The sequence below is a fragment of the Myotis yumanensis genome, unplaced genomic scaffold (assembly GCF_028538775.1).
Source record: "Myotis yumanensis isolate MYYU_CA2020_CCGP unplaced genomic scaffold, mMyoYum1.0.hap1 SCAF_17, whole genome shotgun sequence".
In the NCBI taxonomy this organism is placed as follows: domain Eukaryota; kingdom Metazoa; phylum Chordata; class Mammalia; order Chiroptera; family Vespertilionidae; genus Myotis; species Myotis yumanensis.
The window spans coordinates 21,618,957-21,641,909 of NW_027223768.1; the positions used below are offsets into that span (position 1 = coordinate 21,618,957).

The window sequence follows — 22,953 nt, forward strand, 5'->3', positions numbered from 1 at the left end:
CACTGTATGACCATCTCCACCCCACCCCTAGTTCTCAAGGCCACCCTCTTCTCTTCCACTCTGTCCCTTGCGGCTGGCCCTCCCGTTGCCCATAGCTGTGCCTCTCGGCCTTTGCACAAGCTTCTCTCTCATCCCCAGAAGAACTGGCCACCTCTGTGTGCTCCCTCAATCCTCATATCTCCCCCTTCCCTTTGCCCAGCTAACGACTCAACCCTATGCCCCATTCTGGGCAAGTGCTCTGCCTGTATGCACCTTGTCAGTACTTAATAATAGTAGATAGTGTTTACTGAGCACTCATGATGTGCCCCTCGCTCATTGAATCCTTCCAGCAACCCCTAGGATAGGTGTCACTGCTTATTTGACCATTGAAGAAACCAAGTCCAGGGAATTGAGTGACTTGGCCACCCACCCAGTGGGTGGGGCTTCCAGGTCCAGGCCCTTAGTCATCCCGTGTACTGCCCTGACATAGGCATCCGGGGCTTGGAATAGGGGCTGCGCATAGAATCACCTGGGGAGCCTTTCAAATACACCAATGCTCAGGCCCACCCTACAGCAAGGATCCGAATGTGCTGGGACCACATCAGAATTTTTTAAAAGCCCTGGGGAAAGGACCTTTTTGCTTGTCTGTCTCCTCCACCAGGTCCAGGCACTTTGGGAGCAAAGAACAAGCCATATTCATCATTTTCTCAGCAGCCAGCACATCAGAACGGCTCGATGTGTTGAAAATGAATGAACTAATGAGCAAATTACACTTCTCCTGGGAACCAGCCTCAAGACCTCAGTGTTCGCTTCCTTGCTTCCTGACTCCATACCCTTGCCAGGGTCCCAGCAACTCTGCCCAGGTCCCGCGGTGCAGAGGGGTCGAGAGGGATGAAGGGCCTGGGGCCAGGATCTTGGGGGTCCTAAGCCTTAAAGAACCAGCCTCAAGCCAGATGCCCGAAGGAGAGGAAGATAAGACAGAAGAACTGGCACACAGAGTGCCCAGCCTGTGCCCTGTGTGGGGGGGCATGGGGAAAAGGACCAGGAAGGGACTTGCCAAAAGGAACGAAGCTCCTCATACCCACCAGAGTTCCAGAAGCCACCTGTCGCTGAGAAGAATTGGAGAATCACTGTCAGAGGAAAGAAATAAGTGATTCTTTCATATGATATATGAATCACGTGGACACTTTTTTTTTTGGTCAATCCTCACCAGAGGATATTTTTTCCATTGATTTTTTTGGGTCTTTAGAGTGGTGGGAGGAATGGGGGGGGGGGCGGGGAAGGGGTGGGTGGAGAGAGAAACATTGATGTGAGAGAGACACATCGATTGGTTGCTTCCCACAGGTACTGGGGATAGAATCAGCAACCCAGGTGTGTTCCCTTTACCAGAATTGAACCATGACCCTTTGGGCTGACACTCTAACCACTGAGCCACTGACCAGGGAGACTTTGACATGTTTTATCCTAATCTGTTTAATTTTTTCAAATCACTGCCTGTGGCCCACCAAATTAATGAAAAACCCTGCTGCCCCGCTGATCTCCTGGCTTCATGCAGTGTCCTGGGGCCTCTCAGGTTCTGCCCTCCACCACTGTGGACTCCTGCACGTGTCCTTCTGGCTGTCATTCTGTCCACACACAGATTCACCTTCCGTCTGCTCCGTCCTGGTGCCCCCCGCTCATTAAATGGCTCCCTCCCTCCAGTGTCTCCAGCCCCAGCCCAGGAGTCACGGCTGGTCCCTCTCTTTCTCTCATTCCTGGCATCCAGTCTCACAGCAAATCCCGTCAGCTCTACCCAGTGTGTATCTTGAGCCTTCATGAACTTTCCATTTCTTTCCATGCCCACTGCCACCCTGGCCCAAGGCACTGGCCTCTCACTGGGGCTCACAGCACTGGCCCCAAGGGGTCTCGCTGCTGCCACAATCATTTTATTTACTATCTTCTTACCGAATGTCTTTAACCCCTGCTAGAACGTGAGCTCTGTGAAGCCACCTCTATGAGGCACTTCGTTACTACCTGTTGGTTAGATGCCTCCCTGAGGACATGAGTGAGTGGAATGAGATGAAGCCAGCAGACTCTGGGTTCTGGCCCCTGGGCCTTGGAGGGGGAGAGGAGGCTGAGACCTCTGTTACCAGGCCTGGACTGACAGTTGAAAAACGTTGTTTTCCACTTTGTTTCCCCTTCAGCCTCAAAACCTGGGAACCTCAGAGGACAAGCACTCTTCCCTGGGACCCATGCAGGGAGCCCAGTGTGTGGGGGAGGGGAGAAGAGGGGTGCATGGGGGTCCTTACCTGCTGCGAAGAGCAGGCCCCGTAGCCCCAGGCCCAGCATGGCTGCAGCACAAGGCAGGCTCCTCACCTCTGGCAGCAGCTGCACCTGAGCCTCTGGTCCCTTCCTTGCTCTCCACTCTCCTCCTTCCTACCCAAACTGCAGATTTTACTAAACAAATGCTTATTCGGTACCTACTGCCTGCCAGCCATTGTGTGAGGTGCTGGGGGTGCAGCTGGAAGAAAGCGGAGAAGAGGTGTGCCCTCCTGCCAGTGGCGGGGAAGGCAACAGGGGTCAGGAAACTGATGAGCAGAGATGAGGGGAGCCCGGCTCTGGGCTGGCTGCTGGGGCGGCAGGAGTGGGTGACAGAGGGCGGCCAGGTTACGCCAGGGCTCCTCAAGGGCCAGAGGGCCAGGAGTGGAAGGAGAGAGAGGGGCGATGGGGAGGGAGAAGGAAGGGCATGTGTGGGCCAGGCTTTGCTGGACTCTCCTCCCTCACAGCAGCCACACCAGCCAGCAGGGGAGGCCGGGACCCCGGTGTCACAGCTGAGAAAGTTGTGGATCAGAGAAGTGAAATAACTTGCTCAGGACATAGTGGGAAGCAGCAGGGCAGCAGTTCAAACTCGGTCACTGACAAGTGTAAGGTGGGGAGGCAATGGGCCCCCACAAGTCCTACCCCAGTGAGATCAGAGGTCTGCCCAGGCCCAGGCTCGGCTCCCTGATTATGCACAGACCAAAGACCAAGGCACTTTCTCTGGGGAAGCAAGAACAGCTCCGGCTCTGTCTTTCTCTTTCCTTCTCCCTCCTGCCCAGCATCCTGTTTATGCCCAGCTTCTCTCTGTTGCCCTAAGGGCTGAGCTTTTGGAAACCACAGCCTGGAAGACTTTTCTCTGCTCTCCACCCTTCACATCCTTCCCAGAGGGAAGAGCAAACAGCCCCTCTAAAAAGGCAAAGGCAAGAGTTGGTAATGCATCCACAGGGACATCCTGCCACAGTGTTCTCTTGTGCAGCGATGGCCTCAGATGACTCCGTCCCTGGGACACAACCCCGTTGCCTCGGCCTCTGAGGGTCACTCCCGGAGGATAGGAGGGAAGCTGGCCGTCCTGGCCTGGGAAACCCCCCCCCCCCCCCAGCCCCTGCCAGGACCCCGTCACTGACCACCTCTCTTGATTTAAGGGTCCTACTGTGCACCCTGGGGTTGAAATCCCAGTTTCTCTTTTCTCTGGAGAGACTGTGAGCTCCCTGAGAACAGGGACCCGCGCCTGAGCCACAGAGCACTCACCCACAACAAGGACAGCGGACTCTCAGTAAGGCTCTGCGCTGTGGTTTGTGTTAGGAAGACTTGCTATTATTATTCTCTGGATTCCCCCTCCCAGCTAGGACCCTGTCTGGCACCCAGTGCTCTTGAATGCAGGGCCAGGGGAGGGGACTGATGATGAGGGAGGAGGACAGCCCTGCTCCCCAGGCCCGAGTTTCACTGGTGTTGTGTCAGGAAAGCCAGGCAGGGGGAAGGGGTGAGGGGAGAAGGCAGGAGTGGGCTCCCTCAGTGACCCAGGAACAAACACAAGGTTTGCATGAGCTGCAGGAAGCAAAGGGGTTCATGGAAACTCTGTAGCATCTCCTCCACACACACCCCCCCCCCACACACACACACACACACAAACACACAGGACATCCTTAGGTAAAGGTTTACAATGTTCACTTTCCCATGGTCTATATAGATCAGGGGTCCTCAAACTACAGCCCGCGGGCCACATGCGGCCCGCCAAAAACGTTTATCCGGCCCGCCGGGTGTTTTTGCCGCCGCTGTGTGCATAGGAATTTGTTCCTAGTTTTTTTTTAAACTATAGTCCGGCCCTCCAACGGTCTGAGGGACAGTGAACTGGCCCCTTGTTTAAAAAGTTTGAGGACCCCTGATATAGACCTTTTCTCCCGGACCCACCAGATCCCCAAAGTGGAAGCTGCACTTCCCACACTTGCTTTTTTAGATCAGGCAGGTGTTCTGCAAAGTGGTGGCTGGCGCCTGTCTGCGGTCTTGGTTGGAGATGTGCACTGTGGCCACAGCCAAGCAGAGTCCAGCGGGCAGTTGGCCCATATGTACTGAATAAATGAGTGGACCATGTGCTGTTGTTGACCGTATGGATGTGGACATGACCTGCCGGAATCAGTTGTGCCTCATGGGGCCATTTCTGCCCGAAGGGAAGGTTCTGTACAGCCAGCCTAACTCCTTGCACACCTGGGGGAAGCAGCGGGCTCCCGACCAGTGGGCCTGTGCTCCCCAAGGCTGCTATTTGAGGCCTCTCTTCAGGACTGCCAAGTAGAGGGGCGGGGGAAGGGGGAGGGGAGGCGCGGAAGGGATGGGGTTCCTCCATCTGCATTGTGCGTGAGGTCTGTGAACTTAGCTTTGTTAACCCCAGTTTTATAAATGTCAATGGGAAATGGTGACATGGGACAGGGGCTGCTGTGGCTGGGACAGTCCACGCCTCTGGGGAGGAGGGTAAACGTGCTGGCTGCCTGGGTTCATGTCACAGCTCCCTCACCAGGCTCTCTGACTTCAGAAAATGCCAGCTCTGAGTTAAACAGTTTCTTCATCTGTAAAATAGGAATAATGATAGTGCCTACCTCTTAGGGTAGTTGTGTGGATTAAATAAACACATTCAAAATGCTTGGTTAAGACACTGTTTTATTACAGTGAATTCCCATATTCCTGGAGGTGAACCCTTGACCTAGTTCAAACCTGCAAGCAAGACTGGCAGGGTTTCCAGGCAATCACTGAACCAGAGAATCCAGGTCCACCGGCCCAGCGCTCCTCTCCAGGGTGACACAGTCCCCCCTTAGCAATGGGACAGCCCAGGGTCTCTATGCCTGAGCCATCCCATTCTGCCACAAGGAAAGATGCTGCGTAGCCCGGGCCAACTTGCACAACTATCTGGTATTCACCAAGCTGCAGGCAAGCTGCGGGAGGCAGCAGACTGGGGAGGCTGGGGTGCTTGAGCCGGGATTCACTCTCTTGAGAGCAGGTCTGAGAATGAGCCCAGGGGGGGAGGGGGGTCCAGACAGAGGAAAGATATGGTGGTCAAGCGTTGCCCCAGGAAATCTGGAAAAAGGGGTATTTCCTCCTGGAAGGACAGATTCGGAGGGTCTGGGAAAACAGGCATCCCTTGCTAGGCTTTTTTGTGATTCATAAATGTTGGTTTTTTTTACAGTTTGAAGGCAAGACCCTCCCCGAGCAAAAGGATTACAGCTTGCTTTAGTGCCGTGTTCTGGAAGCTGAGGGATGACGTGATGGGTGATGATGGATCGAGGAGGAGGCAGAGACAGGTAATATGATAGTTAATTTTACGTGTCAACTTGACTAAGCCACAAGGTGCCCAGGTAGTTGTTCAAACATGTTTGTGTGTGTGTGTGTGTGTGTGTGTGTGTGTGTGTGTGTGTGTGTGGTGTTTCTGTGAGATGCACAGTTGAGTCGGTGGACTGAGCAAAGCAGAGTGCCCTTCCAATGCGGGCAGGCCCCCTCCAGTCCTGAGGAAGGAGTAGAAATAAAGGTCAAATAGAAAGAGTTCTTCCTCTCTGTGGACTGTTTTGGAGCTGGGACATGTGTACTTGGACTGGAACTTACACCGTCGTCTCTCCTGGGCCCCAGCCCGCAGAGAGCAGATGGTGGGACCCCGTAATCCTGTGAGCCAATCCCTTGAAATAAATCGGTTTACAGGTAGGTAGACAGGTAGGTCTCCTGTTCGTTGTTTCTCTGAAGAACCATACAGGTAACCAAGTGGAAGGCAAAATAGAAGGCCTGTAGAAGGCCCTGCAGTCTGGAGGAAGGAGGCCCGCTGAGGTTCCCAGTGAGGTCAGCGAGGCGAATCTGATGGACCCCAGGCCAGCACTGCACCTCCTTCCTGCGGACTCCAGGGCTTCCATGTTTCCAGTTCTCTGAGAGCTGAGGGAGGTCCATGTACAAACCCCAAACCCCAATGGTGGTTGCATTTATGAAGATCCCATGACAGGCACTCCTCAGAGATAATGCAGATTTTGTTCCAGACCATTGCAGTAAAGTGAGTTGTAATCTTTTTTGTGGGAGGAGGGTTTTGCCTTTAATTTGTAAAAAAATATAACATGTGAAGCGCTAGAAAGCAAGGTCTACCTTTATTTCCCGAGGACCTCTGAGAACAGGCATGTGTTACCTGCAGACCCCTCTGACGTGGTGGATTGTCAGCTTGACGCACACACAGCTCAGAGGACACCTTGCTCTGTGCTGCTAGAGGATGTGCAGATTTAAGCCCAGTCCAAACTGCCGTGTAGTGAGTGTGACAAGGCCAGGTGAAGGTGAACGTGGGCCAGCTGGCGCAGGGAAAGCTGCTTTGTATGCAGCACTCCTGCTGGGGCCGGCTAGGAGCCACGCTGAGGAGACAGGGCCCAGCGTGGAGGGGGTGGTCCCACTGACGAGTGAGGGAGCCTGTCACCATCGTCATCTGAGGGCCAGGCTGGTGTTGGTGCTGGGCACGCCTGTCATGTGGGGGGTAGCAGGGCCCTGCCTGGCTCCTGTGCTGGGGTTTAGGGAAGAACCTGGGTCTAGGGCAGTGGTTCTCAACCTTCTGGCCCTTTAAATACAGTTCCTCGTGTTGTGACCCAACCATAAAATTATTTTAGTTGCTACTTCATAACTGAATGTTGCTACTGTTATGAATCGTAATGTAAATATCTGATATGCAGGACGGTCTTAGGCGACCCCTGTGAAAGGGTCATTCGACCACCAAAGGGGTCGCGACCCACAGTTTGAGAACCGCTGGTCTAGAGGAACTAGGGTACTGGGAAGCTCTCAAGCTGGAATGGGGCTCCAAGAACTGGGCCATGCCCCCCCCTGCCCCGGGCTCCCTCACCATATTGTAAGTGCCACTCTGTTGTCACCTCTGTCAGTGATGAGTTCTGGGGGCCAGGGCCCTGCAGAGTGCTTGGCACATAGCAAGTGTCCTGAACCAATAGGGGACTCGATGTGCAGTCCCTGCACAGTGACCCTGAGCTCCTCGCTGAGAGCCGGCCTGGCCCTGAGCCTGGACCAGGGAAGCCTGGCAAAAGGTGTGGGGCTGAGGGCGGGGCAGGCCCCAGCAGTCACAGCTCTCTGGATGGGTTATACTGTCACGGTTTTTAGAGGAGTGAGGACATAATGGAATCCCTTTTGTTTAATCAAGAATTAGGTCAAAATAGCCCTGCCAGTGTGGCTCAGTGGTTGAGTGTTGACCTATGAACCAGGAGGTCACAGTTTGATTCCTGGTCAGGGCACACGCCCGGGTTGCAGGCTCAATCCTCAGTAGGGACATGATTGATGTCTCTCTCTCTCTCTCTCTTCCTTTCTGAAATCAATAAAATATGCTTTTTAAAAACTTATAAAAAATAAAGTAACACTTTAGGGGGCTCAGCAAATGGGTGGCTTACTTCAGTGTTTGATTCAATGCAAGTGGTCTTCCCCAGGGAGCCACTTTCACAGAAGTTTTGCCGCACAGAGGCCTCCCTCCTCAGCTTCAAGCTGGAGCCCAGGGCCCCAGAGGTTCCTTTGTCACATGGTCTGGTGCCTGCAGGAGGTCAGAGAGGTCTGCAGGCTGCCACACAGGCTCCAGCATGGGCCTGGAACAGACCAGCATTACTGTATTACAAAGCCCTGGACCAACAGGGTCATTATTATAATCTGTCTCCATTTCCCAGCCCATTGGCCATTCAGGTGACAAAAGAGGTGGATCCCGAACCCGAGCTCTCACTCTGCCAGTTCACAGCTGCTGGGAGGTTTATCCCAGCTCCAGTGTCCACCGAAACCTTCCCTTTCAGACCTTCTCTGCTAACTCCCTTGTGCGCTAAAAACAGCAGAACGCTCGATCCAGTTTTCTTATGAGGGCACTTGTGATAAGACAGAGGAGATGCACTGGGAAGGTGTGGCAGAGATTGGCTACCTACTCCTTAAGCCCATTTTCTCTTATTCTTGGGAGAACCTTGGTCGCATGTCCCAGCATCCTTTGCAGTTGGGTGTGGCCTTGTGGTTGTGGTCTAGCCAAAGAAGTGGGAGTGATGCAGGCTGCTCCCAGGACCGAGGCTGGAACCCTCTCACGTGATCCTCGTGGCAGCCATGCAGAAAGTACAGTTGAGAGCCAGCTCAAATGTAGGGGTTAGGGCAGGGGTGGGCAAACTTCTTGACTCGAGGGCCACAATGGGTTCTTAAACTGGACCGGAGGGCCGGAACAAAAGCATGGATGGAGTGTTTGTGTGAACTAATATAAATTCAAAGTAAACATCATTACATAAAAGGGTACGGTCTTTTTTTTTTTTTTTTTAGTTTTATTCATTTCAAACGGGCCGGAGAGCCTGCAAGCCCAGAGACCGACAGAGCCAGAAGTATAGCTGCCCTCCTCTATTTGGACTCCACCCAAGAGGCAAAGGGACACTGGCCAAACGAGGTGGCTGAGGGACCATATTTGGCAGGAGCAGGAGCCTCTGATGGTTGGTGGCTCTTTATCTCCCACACAGGCTGCTCTGTAACTGCCGGCTGTGGGCAGAGGAGCAAGTCCCCCTTGCTGGGTCCCACGAGGCCCTGCAAACACGCCCCTGTCTTGCGAACACACAGGAGGAAAAAGCCCTCAATCCTCACACAATACCTTCGCTCTGATGTGTCACTTACTGTTAGATATATCGAATTAGCTGGAGATTTACATTCTTCTGTTCAGAATATTATGTTTTGTTCCTGAAATAGAGGTCCTAGAAGTTCCCATGGTAGGAACTGGGTCATTGTTCCATAGAAACAATATAATAGGATTATGATTCTAGCCAAAATCAGGCACACTATTTATAGAGATGATCAGAAATTGCATAGTAACCAACGTGTCAATGAACAAAGGTGACCGTCCTGATGTGGTAAAGCTTTATGAGGCGTCTGTAAATCAGTCAAGTAGGATAATGCAGTACCAATCACATTAAATCTCTGGAAGATGTATGTGAGAGCTTCTGGGGTAGGAACCAGCGAGCCCCTCTGGCTGAGGGCTGTGCACGACCGTGGGGGATGTTCCCAGGCTGTTGTGAGAGCCAGTCCCCTGGGTCAGGTCCATCCGAGGGGGCCTGGAGACCACGGCTGACAGGATCCTGGGCACCTTGATGACACATTCTGCCCCAGTCCAAGACCTTTAGAACGCTGGGCCACCCAGTGGTCAAATAGGCCCTACAGCAGGGGTGACATTCATGTTCTCTGGGCTACATGTGGCTGAGCTGGGCTTCATCAAAGCCCAGATCCTGGGATTCTGTTCCCCTACAATCACAAGAGACCAGACCCAGAGGCCTAAGGCCAGTTTTCAATTCCCTCTTCCCCACCAGCCTTTCCACACAACTCTGTCTTCAAGAAGCTGAAACCCTTGGAAAGGAAATCAGTGGCGTCGCTGGAGAAGAGAGACGTGTGGCTGCCTCTGTGTCTCCGTTGTGAATGCTCCTTTTCCACCAAATCCAGTGGAACCTGGGTGGGCGTATGCTCCTGGCCCCATACCAATGGGTGTTGCCAGGGACGGGGGTTAGGAAGAGCGGAGCTGGCATCTTCAGAAGGAACTGCCCCCAGCTTGCAGGGAACAGTTATGCTGCAGCAACACCCAATGTCGCCGTGTCGCCCTAGTGCTTTGTGCAGTGGCGACATCTTAAGGAGAAGGAAACATGAGACGCCTCGACTCGGGTTTGTCAAGCGGATTTCCTGAGCCCTCCCAGAGCGCATCCATGACGACAGTGAGGTATTGGGAGCCTGATGGTGAGCACCGGGAGAAGGCACAAGCCTGGAGCTGTGGGTCTTGTTAAATGTCCAAACGATGGTGATTTACGTGTGTAATTTATAGAGCAGTTTCACAAGGAGACCTTGATTTCTTTGAAGACCCAGTTTCCTGATGTGTAGGCCATGGGTTCATGGGATCTGCTCGGCTAGAAGGAGGCCCAGGGAACAGCAGCTCAGCCCAGCCAAGCAAAGGCAGCGAGATCTGCGGCCGGCGAGGAGGAGATGCTGCCACATCCGGGAACTTCAGACGCAGCCAGTCAGTTTCATGGGAGTGGCACGCTCAGGCCCTGGGGTTTTCAGAAAGCTGCGTGAGTGTGAGGGGGCTGGGAAGCTCCCCACCACTCCCTCCCTCCCCACTCTGAACAGAGTGACAGTCATATTCTCCTTCGGTTGTGGCAGAGTAAGAGCAAGGGCTGTCACCAGGTTGGGGGCTGTGAAATAACCCCCAGGAAATGCAACAGAAAGGCCGCAGGTGGCTCCCAGGAAGTCCCAGTGCTCACGGCCTCTGGGCAGGACAGGCGCAGGTAGGGTTGGAATGGAGGGAGGTGCAAGGAGTCATTGTGAGGTGTGTTGTGGCATGGACTTCACATGCAATTTGCGTTGGTTCCTGCACCCCTGTGCTGTCTGTCCTCTATTCCCAAACTGGCCTTTTCGGAAGCAACTAGTATTCTTTAGAATCTGCCCTCCTCCCCCCATCCCTGAGGCTTCTCACCTTTAGCATTGTCCACAGGTGACTTCTTGCCACAACCCTCTTCCAGGATGATGGAAGAAGCAGGAGCAGAGACTGGTGGTGGGGAGAGGGGACAGGGCCAGCCGTGCAGTCAGACAGGGAGTCAGAACTCATCCTGCCAAAACTGAAGCTGCCTCTTTCCTGATTGCCCCCACAGGACAGAAAAACCCAGGTTAGCACGGTATCTGCACCTTGGACCAGAGAGGCTTCTCAACCCAAGACGGCTTCCAGTCCGAGGGAGGGTCCATCCCCGTCAGGAGAGTGTGGCAGAGGGAACTGTGGGCTCCGGAAGCCAGTGTGCGGGCAGACACCTCCTCCTGGTCTACTCAGCAGGGAGACGAGCTGACTGGGGAGGAACCAGCAGTTCTTGCTTCTCCTGACGTGTGCCTTGTGCCTCGGCAGAACAGGCACGGTCCCTCTGGGTGGACTTTGCAGGACACCTTCCCCACGCGGCAGGCAGACCTGAGTCCCTCATCTCAGCGTCCAAGCCGCGGCGACACTCCAGGGTGGCATGTGGGTCCTGGGCATTGTGACCTCAGCTGCTCAACACACAGAGGTGGTCACCCTGCCCTCACCTGGGCCTGCAATCTGCATAGGACAGTGGCCTGGTCACAGGGCCCGTCGTGAGGAGGTTGGGAAAAGAACACTCTGGCCTCCTCCATCATGTCGGCCAAGAAGGCAGAACTGAAGAAAGCAAACCTGGTAAAGGAGAAAGAGCTGGACCTGGGGGGCCTCTGAGCCCCCATGAAGGGAGGAGGGGTGGGGGTGGGTACAGAGACCCTCGATGAAAGCTGGGCTTCTCTTTCTCTGTCGGAGCATGAAGTGACTGCTTAGCCCGGAAGGAGGGTGTGACTGATTCCTGGCCTCGATCTGGGAAGGAAAGCAGCCTCGGCTGGCTCCCTCGGGGACAAGGACCCATAATACCAACGCCACCCTACTACTCCCGAGGGCATGACCCCACCCAGGCCTGCGCCAGGCCCGCATCTAGTGGGCATGTCTAAGGTGTACAATAACTTTATTATATAAACATAATTACCTTCCTCACTTTACAGATGAGGAAATGGAGGCCAGAAAGACTAAACAGCTTGCCCAAGTTGGCATGGCCAGTAGGGAGGACAGCTGAGATTAGAACCTGTGTCTGCACTCCTGAAATAGTACTTATGTGGCTTCTTAAAGTTCCCGTAAAATTCCTCTCCGCCCAGGCACTCCCAGTAGGGAGAGAGCTGCCTGCTGAACGGGCAGGTGATGCTCATGAGAGATGTGTAACAACAGGACAAAATTGGAGTTGTCCTGTGTCGGGGGCTGGGGGACATGTGGGCTTGGGCTCAAGCACAGTTGAACAGGCAGGGCCGGGTGAGGGTCCTCCTGTCAGGGCCCGGGGGTAGCCACTCTGGTCCTGATGCCTGTATCCCAACTGCCTCTCTCCGCAGAGCAAGAACTACAAGGCAATTTGCCTGGAATTGAAGCCAGAGCCGATCAAAGTAAGAAGCTCTTTTGAGCCCATGCCAGCACCCAGGCCTGAGAGCTGTGGGGAGCTGACCTGGAGTCAGGGGTCATTCACTTTGCTGTGGCCAAGACCTGTCCCAGGTGCTGGGGGTACACTGAGAGACAGACAAGCTCTCTGCTCTCATAGAATGTCACACTAGTGACTAATCAGATAAATGCACAAAACAGGAAACAAAATCAGTAGTGTTAGTGCTATGTAGAGAATTAAAACAGGGAGATCTGACGGGGAGGCTGCTATAAATCAGAGGTCAGCATAGGCCTCTCTTTGAGCTGAGAGCTGAAGGATGAGACTCTGGCCACTCAAAGACTAAGGAAGAGCACTGTAGGTCGAGGAAGCAGCTGTGCAAAGGTACTGAGGCAGGAGTGAGCCTGGCTGTTCAGGGACAGAGCTGAGGCCCAGGAGGGGAGTGGAATGAGAGGAGCTCAGAGAGAATTGAAGGATGGAGGAAACTGTTGCACAGGTGGGGCCACTAGCTCCCCTCTGTCTACCCTGGCTGGGAGGGAGGAACAGAAACTTGGGTGATCTCTCCTGTCTTATCTACCCCACACCTGCAATTTCCAATACCTGGTGTTTCTGGTTTTAATCAACAGACATGTGAATACAAAAGAATTAAACCAGAAGGGCCATTTACCAAAACGGGAGGGACGAGGGAGCTAAAGGTAGGTGTTTGAACCCAGGCTGCGGGGGTGGGGTCAGCCCAGTGAAGGGGGACTGGGCAGCCAAACAACTTCCATGGGAGATAAACTGTGGCAGCGGGCCCTGTGACTCCATTCTCTTCAGTTCTTTTGGTTTGTTTTCTTTAACTCTTTATTGTGAAACTAGAGGCCCAGTGCACGAAATCATGCACCAGTGGGATCCCTTGGCCTGATTAGCAGGATCAGGCCAAAACCAGCTCTCAAACATCCCCTGAGGGGTCCCGGATTTCGAGGGGGCACAGGCCAGGCCAACGGACCCCATTGATGCACGATTGGGGCCGGGGAGGGACGCGGGAGGTTGGCCAGCTAGAGAGGGACCGCAGGAGGGCTCCAGGGCGTGTCCGGCCCATCTTGCTCAGTCCCAATTGGTTGGACCTCAACAGCAAGCTAACCTACCAGTTGGAGGGTCTGCCCCATGGTGGCCAGTGCACATCATAGAGAGCGGTTGAGTGGCCTTAGCATATCATTAGCATATTATGCTTTGATTGATTGAACGGACGACCAGACGACCAGACACTTAGCATATTAGGCTCTTATTATATAGGATAATTTCAGGCTTAGAGAAAAGTTTCAAAAAATGACACAATGAATTCTAGTATACCCTTTGCCCAGATTCCCCAAATGTTGGCATTTAATCATGGTTCTTTCCCTCTGTCTCATATATGTGTATATTCACATACATACACACACACAATGAATATATATATTTCCTGAACTATTTGGGAGCATGTTTCTCTCAAATTTTGGTGTAAATTTCCTAAAAACAAGAACACTCTCTTATATGGCCAGTAATATTATCAAATATCAAAACCAGGAAATTAACTTTGACACAGTATTCATCTACAGCCTTTATTCTAATTTCAACAATGACCCCACTAATGTCTTTCATAACAAGAGAAAAAACAGCCTTTTGGTCTGGGACCCAATCTTGGATCACACATTGCATCCGGGCTCTGTGTCCCTTGGCCTCCTGTCACCTGGAACAGTTCTTCAACCTTTATCTCTTGGACACTGGCATATTTTAGGATTAGAGACCATTCATTTTGTAAAATGAGCCTGATTTGGGATTGTTTGTACATTTTTGGCAGCCATATCCCAGAAGTGTCAAAGGCACATGATGTCTGGATGTCCCACTCTCTCCTGTTTTCTTTCTTTTTTAAAACATATTTTTACTGATTTCAGAGAGGAAGGGAGAGAGAGAAAAAGAGGTGTGGGGGACAGAGAAACATCAACGATGAGAGAGAATCATTGATTGGCTGCCTCCTGCATGTCCCCTACTGGGGATCAAGTCCACAACCCCAAGCATGTGCCCTTACTGTGACCTCCTGTTTCATAGGTAGATGCTCAACCACTGAGCCACACTGGCCGGACTCTTCTATTTTCTTAGTAGCCTCCTTTCTCTCCTCCCTGATGGGAAGTCTCTCTGTCCTTCCTTATCCACGCCCCTGAATCTTTTCTTTCCTCCTTTGGCACTTGCCCTTCCATCCAAGACATTTCTTTACTCTTATTCTTCCCAATTTTATTTTCTCAGAATGATCTCAGGGAGGTGAGGGAAGAGCTCAAGGAAAAGATGGAGGAGATAAAGCAGGTAAGAGGATGGGACTTTCCAGAACTTGAAGGTGAAGGGTAGCTTCCAGGAAAGTGCAGTGCCTGACTTTGAACAGAGAAGGAAATCACGAGTTGCACGGAGAAAGCACTCCAATAAACTCAGCCCAAATCCCCTAGGGCAGTGGTCGGCAAACTGTGGCCCCTTGAGTGTGGCTCTTCCACAAAATACCACGTGCGGGCGCACACGTACAGTGCGATTGAAACTTCGTGGCCACACTCCAGGGGCCAAAGAGCCGCATGTGGCTCGCGAGCCGCAGTTTGCCGACCACGGCCCTAGAGCATTTAAGTGTCGGGCACCTTAGGATATCTACTAGTATTTGTTTGATGCTTCAACCCAGTGATTGAGTGGTAAGGACTCCTAAGGTGTCTCAGGGATAAGGTTGGGGAGATATAACTTCAGTGACAGAGAGGGGCTAATTGGAATTTGGGGGCAGTCAGGACCAGTTCAGTTTTTCTTACTCACCTCCCCTTAGCAAGCTGCAGAGCAAGACCTCTTCTTCTCTTGTTTCCTTGATGGGACAACCTAGAGCAGGGGTGGGCAACCTTTTTGTGAGTGCGTGCCAAAACCAGCAAAATCTCTGACTCAAAATTCTTCTGCATGCCAACCCTAATTTTTTGAGAACATCTTACGCCTACTTGATATCTCTTAAGGTGTACGTATGTGAAGAAGCTTGAAGAAAGAATAAAATTCATTCGAGCGACAAAAACACAGTATATGATGATGAAAAATACATTTATTTTTTAATGTATACATGTACACTGATAGTCGAACAGAAAACTCTATGACTCCGTTTGATATTATCAGTGGGACTTTTGCTACTGCATCACTGATGACAGAGATTTTACATCAGGTTTATATTTCGTGACCTTCAGAGATATGCATGAGCTACTACTTTCATCTGTCAGGCTACTCCTATTACGAGACTTAACAAAATTCATCACTGAGAACAAAGATTCACAAGCGTATGTGGATGAAACCAAAACACTGGTCGGATCTAGGAAGGCAGGGAGAGTTAAGGCAGAGGCATAGAAATTGCTCTTCCCCTCTCTCGTCAATCCATGTCTATGGTCTTTTTTTTTTTTTTTTTTTTTTTTAAATATATTTTATTGATTTTTTACAGAGAGGAAGGGAGAGAGATAGAGAGTTAGAAACATCGATGAGAGAGAAACATCGATAAGCTGCCTCCTGCACATCTCCCACTGGGGATGTGCCCGCAACCCAGGTACATGCCCTCGACCGGAATCGAACCTGGGACCTTTCAGTCCGCAGGCCGACGCTCTATCCACTGAGCCAAACCGGTTTCGGCCATGTCTATGGTCTTTAAGATAACTTGTTATGTAAAATTATTTATCTAAGATGCACCTACACTGAATTTATCTGAAAAATAAAAAAGTTGATATTAAGAAAAAAATTGTAAATGGAAGATCATAAGAGAGGGTTCCGCGTGCCAGCAAAAGTTACTGGCGTGCCATGTTTGGCATGCATGCCAGGGGTTGCCCACCCCTGACCTAGAGCATCCTTACAAAGAAGGGGAATGCTCACGTGAGAAGGTGTCCCTGCAGCTGTGGTCTGAGCTCCACATGGAAGCCTGGCAGTGGTCAGATCTAAGTTGTGTCAAGGCTGGTGGTGGTGGTGACTAGATTCTAACTGCACCCTAGTCCCTTCCCTGACCCCTTGAGAAGAAAGTGGTTTTAATGGGCCATGATTAGTCCATTCCTTGAGCTTCATCCAGCTCACTCCAGCAGAGCAGCTGTTGCCCTTTGCTTAAAATGACTCCACGGTCAGTAATATAGGCTCTGTGCCTTTCTTCCTTGTTAGATAAAATGTGTAATGGACAAGGATTTTGATAAACTCCAAGAATTTGTGGAGATTATGAAGGTAAGCATTTACATGGGCCAGTACCATCCTAGGATTTGTGGAAGGTGATACCAGGCCCTGCCCCAAATTCTATTGCAAGGAAGAATTTACAGGTGAGTAACAAGCTAAGTGATAACTGTATGTCACTTTATTAAGAGTTTAGAGATGTGAGTAATGAAGGTGGGCTGGAGTAACCAGAAAAGTCCTTACAGAAAAAGTGAGTCTTCTGGTGCCCTGCAGGCTGCTTTGAAGGCTTAATGCAAATCTAACCAAAAGCCCAATAAGATTATTTTTGAACTCAATAGTCACTAAGAGGATCATCTAGATACTAGGACCGTGGTTCTCAGACTTTGGTGTGTTGCAGAACCACCAACACAAGTTAACACAGCAAAGCCCGAGTCCTATTTCGATGGGACCTGCAACTACCCCTACTGGATATTAAAACTCATTATAAAGCCACAATAATCAAGTTACGGTGGAACAGCCCAAGGATAACCAGCACAGAGAACCCTGTAAGAGCCTCTCTGCCTGGGTACAATGAGGATACTTGTGAGGATTCCTAAAATTCACATGCCCAGGCCCAGGCCCAGGTTAACAGGCTGGGGCACAGTTGTGATGCTCTCCCCGGATGGGAACCGGGTCCTCAGCACCTCTGCAGCAGCTACTCACCTGGCTGCACTCACCTCAACTGTGGCTCTGACCTGCCCCCTCATACCCAGGCTGCACCCCATAACAATTGCAGCAGAACGTCTTGGGATGAGGTCCAGGGTCAGTAGTTTTTAAAACTCCCCATGTGATTCCGTTGTAACTCAAGTTTGGGAACCTTCCTCCCAGCTCTGTAACATTTAAAATACAATGAGGATTTTTTTTAAAGGTCAGCGAGAAGGAAAGGATTATGTAATATTAACATTGCTTGATTATATGAAGAAAAGACTTAATTCACTTAACTCTGAAACTGAAATAGTCTACAACATGAATTTAAAAAACAATAAGGAGAAAGGGTGTATAAGTATTTAACCAGATGTTCTAAGCATAAATACAATGGGAGAAATCACAAAAGATATATTGATATATTTAACAATATTTAAAAAATTTGAAATTATCACAGAAAAGCACCATAAACAATTAAAAAGCCAACAACAGTTTTGGAGAAACAATTTTTTTCCCACAAATATGATAGGCATAGACAACAGGTTTTTTATCTGCAACATATAAAGTTCACACAAATCAATAAGAACCAGAAAGAAAAATGGGAAAAGGACAGGAACAGATAATCCACAGAAGGGAATATAAGTAGAAAGCAATAAGCATTAAAAGAGTTTACCTCATGGGTAATCAAATAAATGCAAATGAAAACAATGATTAGATTGTCACATTCAAACAAGCAAAGTTTTAATTTATGATAATTATAGATAAGATAGGAATGCTTTTGTACTGCTGCTCAGAGTTCAAGTATATACAAAACTGAAAAGGAATTAGACTATAAGTATCAAAAAGCACTTAAACCCTTTGACTTATCAGTTCCAGTTCTCAGAACTTAACCTCTGAGAATAACCAGAAAAATTTGGAAATAACCACAATTTTAACAGTAGAAAAATAGGCAAATAAGTTATGGTATATTCATATATAGAAAATTAGGAACTGTTAGAGACAGTACTTAGGAAGAATGCTTGTAATGAGAAGTAAAATAGGCAAGATACAAGGCATGTGTACAGGCTGAGCTCAACTAAATGGGAAAAAATGGGTAAATGAACATATAGAAAAGGGACTGGAAAGAAATGTGCCAAAAGGGTTATTGTTATTTCTAAATGAGGACAATTTTTTCTTTTATATTCCTCTGTGTTATCCAGATTTTCTGCAAAGGGCATATGTTATTTCTTTGGTAAAATGCAGGCACAGTGAGTGTTTTGTTAGTGGGTAGGACTGGGCATGAAAGGCACACAAAGGAGGCTATTTCGGGCGTGGGCACAGCTTGCGCACAGCATGGAGGCAGGAGGAACATGAAGCGTATCCCAGTCAGTGGGGAGATCAGTCATAAAAGTGGGATCATTTGGGGAAACTGTGAGAAATAAAATGGAAGGGGCACCGAGGAAGTGAGTAATGAAGGCTTTTGAAAGACAGGCAGACCGGCTGGGACTTGGCTGTGTAAGCAGTAAGGGGCCTCTGGAGATTCTTAATCAAAGAACATGCTACGAGCAGCATTTCAGAGAGCTGAGCCGGCAGCTGTTTGCAAGGTGGCCTAGGGACCCTGGGGAGCAGGGAGGGGTCATCTGGAGCAAAAATATCAGACAGGAAGCCACATCCAGCTCAAGGTGAAGAAAGCTGGACCAGGTGTAGGAAGGAAAGGGTGAATCTGAAAGAGGCATCGAAGGAAAAACAACATTCTTGGTGACTGATTCAATATAGAAAATGAAAGAGGAAAGCATCCATGATGACATCAAAATTTTAATCTGTGTAATTAGAAGAAAGTGGTGACAATGACAGGGGTGGTTGGGAAATAGAACTGATTTAGGAGAGAAAATGAGGTCAGTTTGGGACGTGAGGAGTTTGAAGAGGTGGTGAGACTTGTAAAAATATGGGATGTTTGACGCTGATGTTTTGGACCCAGGGGAAATTTTGACTTCAAGGATATTTGAACTCTACTTATGAATACGAATATTTTATTCAAAATTTATACTAACATTTAAAAATGCTTTTCAAGAAGGTATTTTTTGAAATCATCTCCACCCAGACAGTTTTTACTGCAGTTCAGTAAACTGTTTCCCAATCTTTCATTTTTTATTAAAATTATTTTCCTCGAAACAAATTATTTTTCATTTACACTTTATGATGTTTGATCATAACAAATATTATGCCAATAACAAATATTGTCTCTGATAACATCTGCCATCTCAGAATTTCTTTTGTGACCCCTATTCCTATCTAGTTCTCCCAGGTCAATTTAGCTAAACTTTGCTGAGGTTTTACTATCCTTTCAGTTCTTAGTAAACAATGATTGTGAGGTGCCATTTGAGCTACTATCAGTTTTGTGTTGTGTTGACCATTTCTATCAGGAATTGAGTAAAAGATGGAGCAAACAAATATGAATTATCTGGGTGTGTGGCAGGGCCAAACGTTGGGGTCAATGTTTCTTTGGGGAGGGGGGTGTCACACAATTTGTTTTCTTGGTTCTGTCATTTTATAGGCATGAACCAAGGCAGGTAATGGTTTCATCTAAGTGTGAATTCAGATAAATCCCTTCCTGGCCTCTGACTCACCTGGAGACTTTGGACAAGCCCCTGATGACTCTACCTATTGTTCAGCCTAATCATGGAATGGGGGAGGGGAAAAGGGAGGCAGCCCATGTCAGCTTCACCCCATAAGCCCCCTCACCCAAGGTTGGTGAGATTCTGGGGAAGTATGATGCCGAGGTGTGATCTCTGAGTGATTTTCAGAGAGGCAGGAGGAGAGGACTTCAAAAGCCCTTCAAGTTGTAGGGTCTAGCTTTGAATTCTCTCTTGAAGGAAATGCAGAAGGATATGGATGAGAAGATGGATGTTTTAATAAATATACAGAAAAACAGCAAGCTGTAAGTATACCCTGCACCCATATCTCCTCGTTTCTAAAGGATCTCCCCCTTCATGTTGCTAAATGTCCTGTCTTCAGACCCTTCGAGGAGCTGTCTTGCTTTCTGTGGCCCCAATGGCTAGGAGTCAAGGCCTTCCACGGCCACCCGTGCTATGGGTATCTCCTTGTCATGTTGGAATTTGTCTCCCCAACTCTGCTCCTCCCTGACTCCCCAGTCCCCTTAGAAGAGGACCAAAGGAGCATCAGGAACTCAGGCAGATAGGAAAGCCTGACACAGATTCACAGCACCGGCTCAAGAAACTGGAGGGAGTTGAAGGAGCATCGCTTTCTATTCACAAGAAGAATATGGCACCACAGAAACTCAAAAAGGACCCACTGGACTCCCTTCATCAACGTGGGACCTGCTATGTGAGTGAAGCTTGCCACCCCCCTTGCTGGGAGCTGTACCCTGGGCTCCTGCTGCTGCCTCCCCTCCCCCTGGGCCCTCCTGACTCTGGAACCTTTGGCCGTAAGGATTGCACCCCTCTGCGGTCCCGGGAAGGCCCTGGAGCCTGAAGTCCTCTCTGGGGTCTTGCCCTATAGGCCTGGGGAGAGTCCTAAGTCATGACCAAGTAGGTAGGACTCAACCCTGGATGTGTCTGCCCCAAGTGCCACTGTATTGTTCTGTCCTTTCCTATAGCAAAACTTGACGAGGTGCCCAGCAGTCTGGCCATCTTGGACCAGGGAAAAATGATCTTTCTTGTGCTGTTTCTGTCCTCTACAGGAGAAATGTATGTTGTGTGCCCTAAAGAACAACCACAATCAGGGGTAGGTAGATCCATATGAGATGTGCCTGGTCTCAGTCGGGTGCCCCGTCATCCCTAAGGCAGAGGCTCAGGCTGCAATTGCATCAGACCTTACCTGTGCCCACGCAGGCTCTGCCCCCACCACATCCACTCAGTCTTAGAGAACGTGGCACCAGGAAGGAGGACTGGGTAGCCTAGCCTGGAGGCGGCTGCCTGGAGGCTCCCGTGGAGGGGAGGGTGCTCGCCAGCTGCTGACCTGATCTTGCCTCAGGTTCCTGCCTTTCTCCCCGTCTAGCAGGAGACTTCCACACCGGGGCTGGGCGCCCTCCTCATCCTTGGCATCTGGAGCTGCATTCTGATGTACCTGTGCTTCAACCTCTTCATGACCGAGGACATGCTTCCAACTTAGTGCTGCCATGGAACCCACCAGAGCTCCAGTTCCTCCTCCCCCAACTCCTTGAGCTGCACAGTAGAGGCTTGTTGCCCCTTCCATACCACCCCGCCCCAGGCCTCCCGCCACCCGGATTAAAATCTTCATGGAAAGCCAAAGGGGGTGTCACCAACTCGAGTATGCAGACTGTCACTTCCTTTGGTCTCCAGTCCCTCTTCCTGCTTCCTGGCGGATTAGTGGGAAGTTCTGTTTTGGTCATCCTTGGGGTCATCCCCCCTCCCTGCTGTCTCCCTCTGCTCCACCTTATTCTGCAAAGGCCCCAGGTCAGAAGAGAGGGGAGGCCCGAGAGATATCAGACACCTTCCTGTGTAGTCACAGGAGACACCCCTACCATCCTGTCCAACCATTCCTTCCATCTTCGTGGCTCTTGCATTGTATGTGTGTGTGGAGGGAAACCTGAGAGGTGAGGTATGTGGGGAACCCCCAGGCTCAGAGTCTAGTGTGCAGGAGGACTCAGGGCCTGGTGCACAGTGGTTGCCTTGGGCGCTGAGGATCCACCCTCCTTGTCCTCTAGCAGATTTCCTCCTGCCTCCACAGGAAGGACACACATCCATCCCTTCAGAGGCCTTAGGTCATTGCAAAGGTGGGGATGAGCCAGTGACCTCCTCAGCTACACTCTGTCCTGCCCCAAATCCTCCACCTCGGGGAAGATGAGGCTTGGCTGCTAGCTGAAAGTGAGAGCAAAGAAAGATGCAGAGAAAACAGGATTTCAATGAACTCTCCTGCCATAGGTGTGCTTCTTGGCACCAGTTTGATGGAGAAACTCATGGGAGTTCATATTTTATTTAACACCAGCGCTTGCCTGTTTCATCTCCTTGCCAAGTTGGCTGCTTCGACTTTTAGACAGTCTAGTAAATAACTGGTCGTTGCTACATAGTAATGAGGAGTGTATTGGGTGCTTTAAATCAGCGGTCGCCAACCTTTTGGACTTCATGGGCCACCAGTGGTCTGTGGACCACCAGTTGGCGACTGCTGCTTTAGATACATTATTTTATTTATTTTTTAAGATACATATTTTAAAAACAAAAAAACAAAAGAAAACGTAAGCCTTGCCTTTATAGTTTTAAAGGAGATGGTAAACATGTATAATAAAAATCTGGACCCTGAGTAAATCAGTACAGTGGTCTTACGCATGTGATGAAAGCAGAAATGGGGCAGGAATGGGAACGGAGAAGGCCGGGTGTAGCCCTGCGTCCTTTCCCTGCCGTGGTAACAGATTACCACACAGTCAGTGCCTGGAGTCAACACAGAGTGGGTCTCTGGGCTGAAACCCAGGCAGTGGCCACCTGTGTTCCTTCGGAAGGCTCTCGGGGAGAATGTTTCTTGCCGTTTCAGCTCCCAGAGGCTGCCTGCATCCCCTCTCACAGCCTCTTCCATCTTCAAAACCAGCAATGACCAGTCCAGTCTTTCTCATTCTGCATCACTCTGATCCTGGTTCTTCCTCTGCCTCCTGTGCCCACTTTTAAGGACCCTTGTGACCACGTTGGGCCCACCTGGAAATGCCGGATAGTCTCCTTATGTTAAGGTCAGTTGATGAACAAACTTCTTTCCCTTTGCTGTGTAACATAACATATTCACAGGTTCTAAAACATGGGCATCTTTAGGGGTTGTTATTCTGCCTATTGCAGGGGACTCCCCAGATGCTATCCTTTGACTACCAAACCCCCAAACATTTGGGAACACTTCATTGTTCAAGTTCTATGCTGTGGTGGTTTTTAAATAG

General features: G+C 50.1%; 1 protein-coding gene across 1 annotated transcript; it reads left to right on the top strand.

The window, feature by feature from the left end:
* The first annotated feature begins 11,422 nt into the window (after positions 1–11,422).
* On the top strand, positions 11,423–21,200 carry TEX35 (testis expressed 35). The gene is made up of 9 exons (XM_070397109.1): positions 11,423–11,461; positions 12,190–12,240; positions 12,857–12,925; positions 14,493–14,549; positions 16,389–16,448; positions 19,931–19,995; positions 20,210–20,402; positions 20,758–20,801; positions 21,075–21,200. Exons 1-9 carry the CDS (start codon positions 11,423–11,425, stop codon positions 21,136–21,138), a joined length of 642 nt encoding a protein of 213 aa, XP_070253210.1. The 3' UTR covers positions 21,139–21,200.
* Positions 21,201–22,953: the final 1,753 nt, after the last annotated feature.

Bases quoted from the DNA above. Each gene is read 5' to 3' on its own strand.
- TEX35 (XM_070397109.1), top strand. From the start codon at position 11,423: ATGTCGGCCAAGAAGGCAGAACTGAAGAAAGCAAACCTG. The intron at 14,550-16,388 runs GTAAGAGGATGG...CTTCCTTGTTAG, and splicing joins AGATGGAGGAGATAAAGCAG to ATAAAATGTGTAATGGACAA. The intron at 20,802-21,074 runs GTAGGTAGATCC...CTCCCCGTCTAG, and splicing joins AAGAACAACCACAATCAGGG to CAGGAGACTTCCACACCGGG.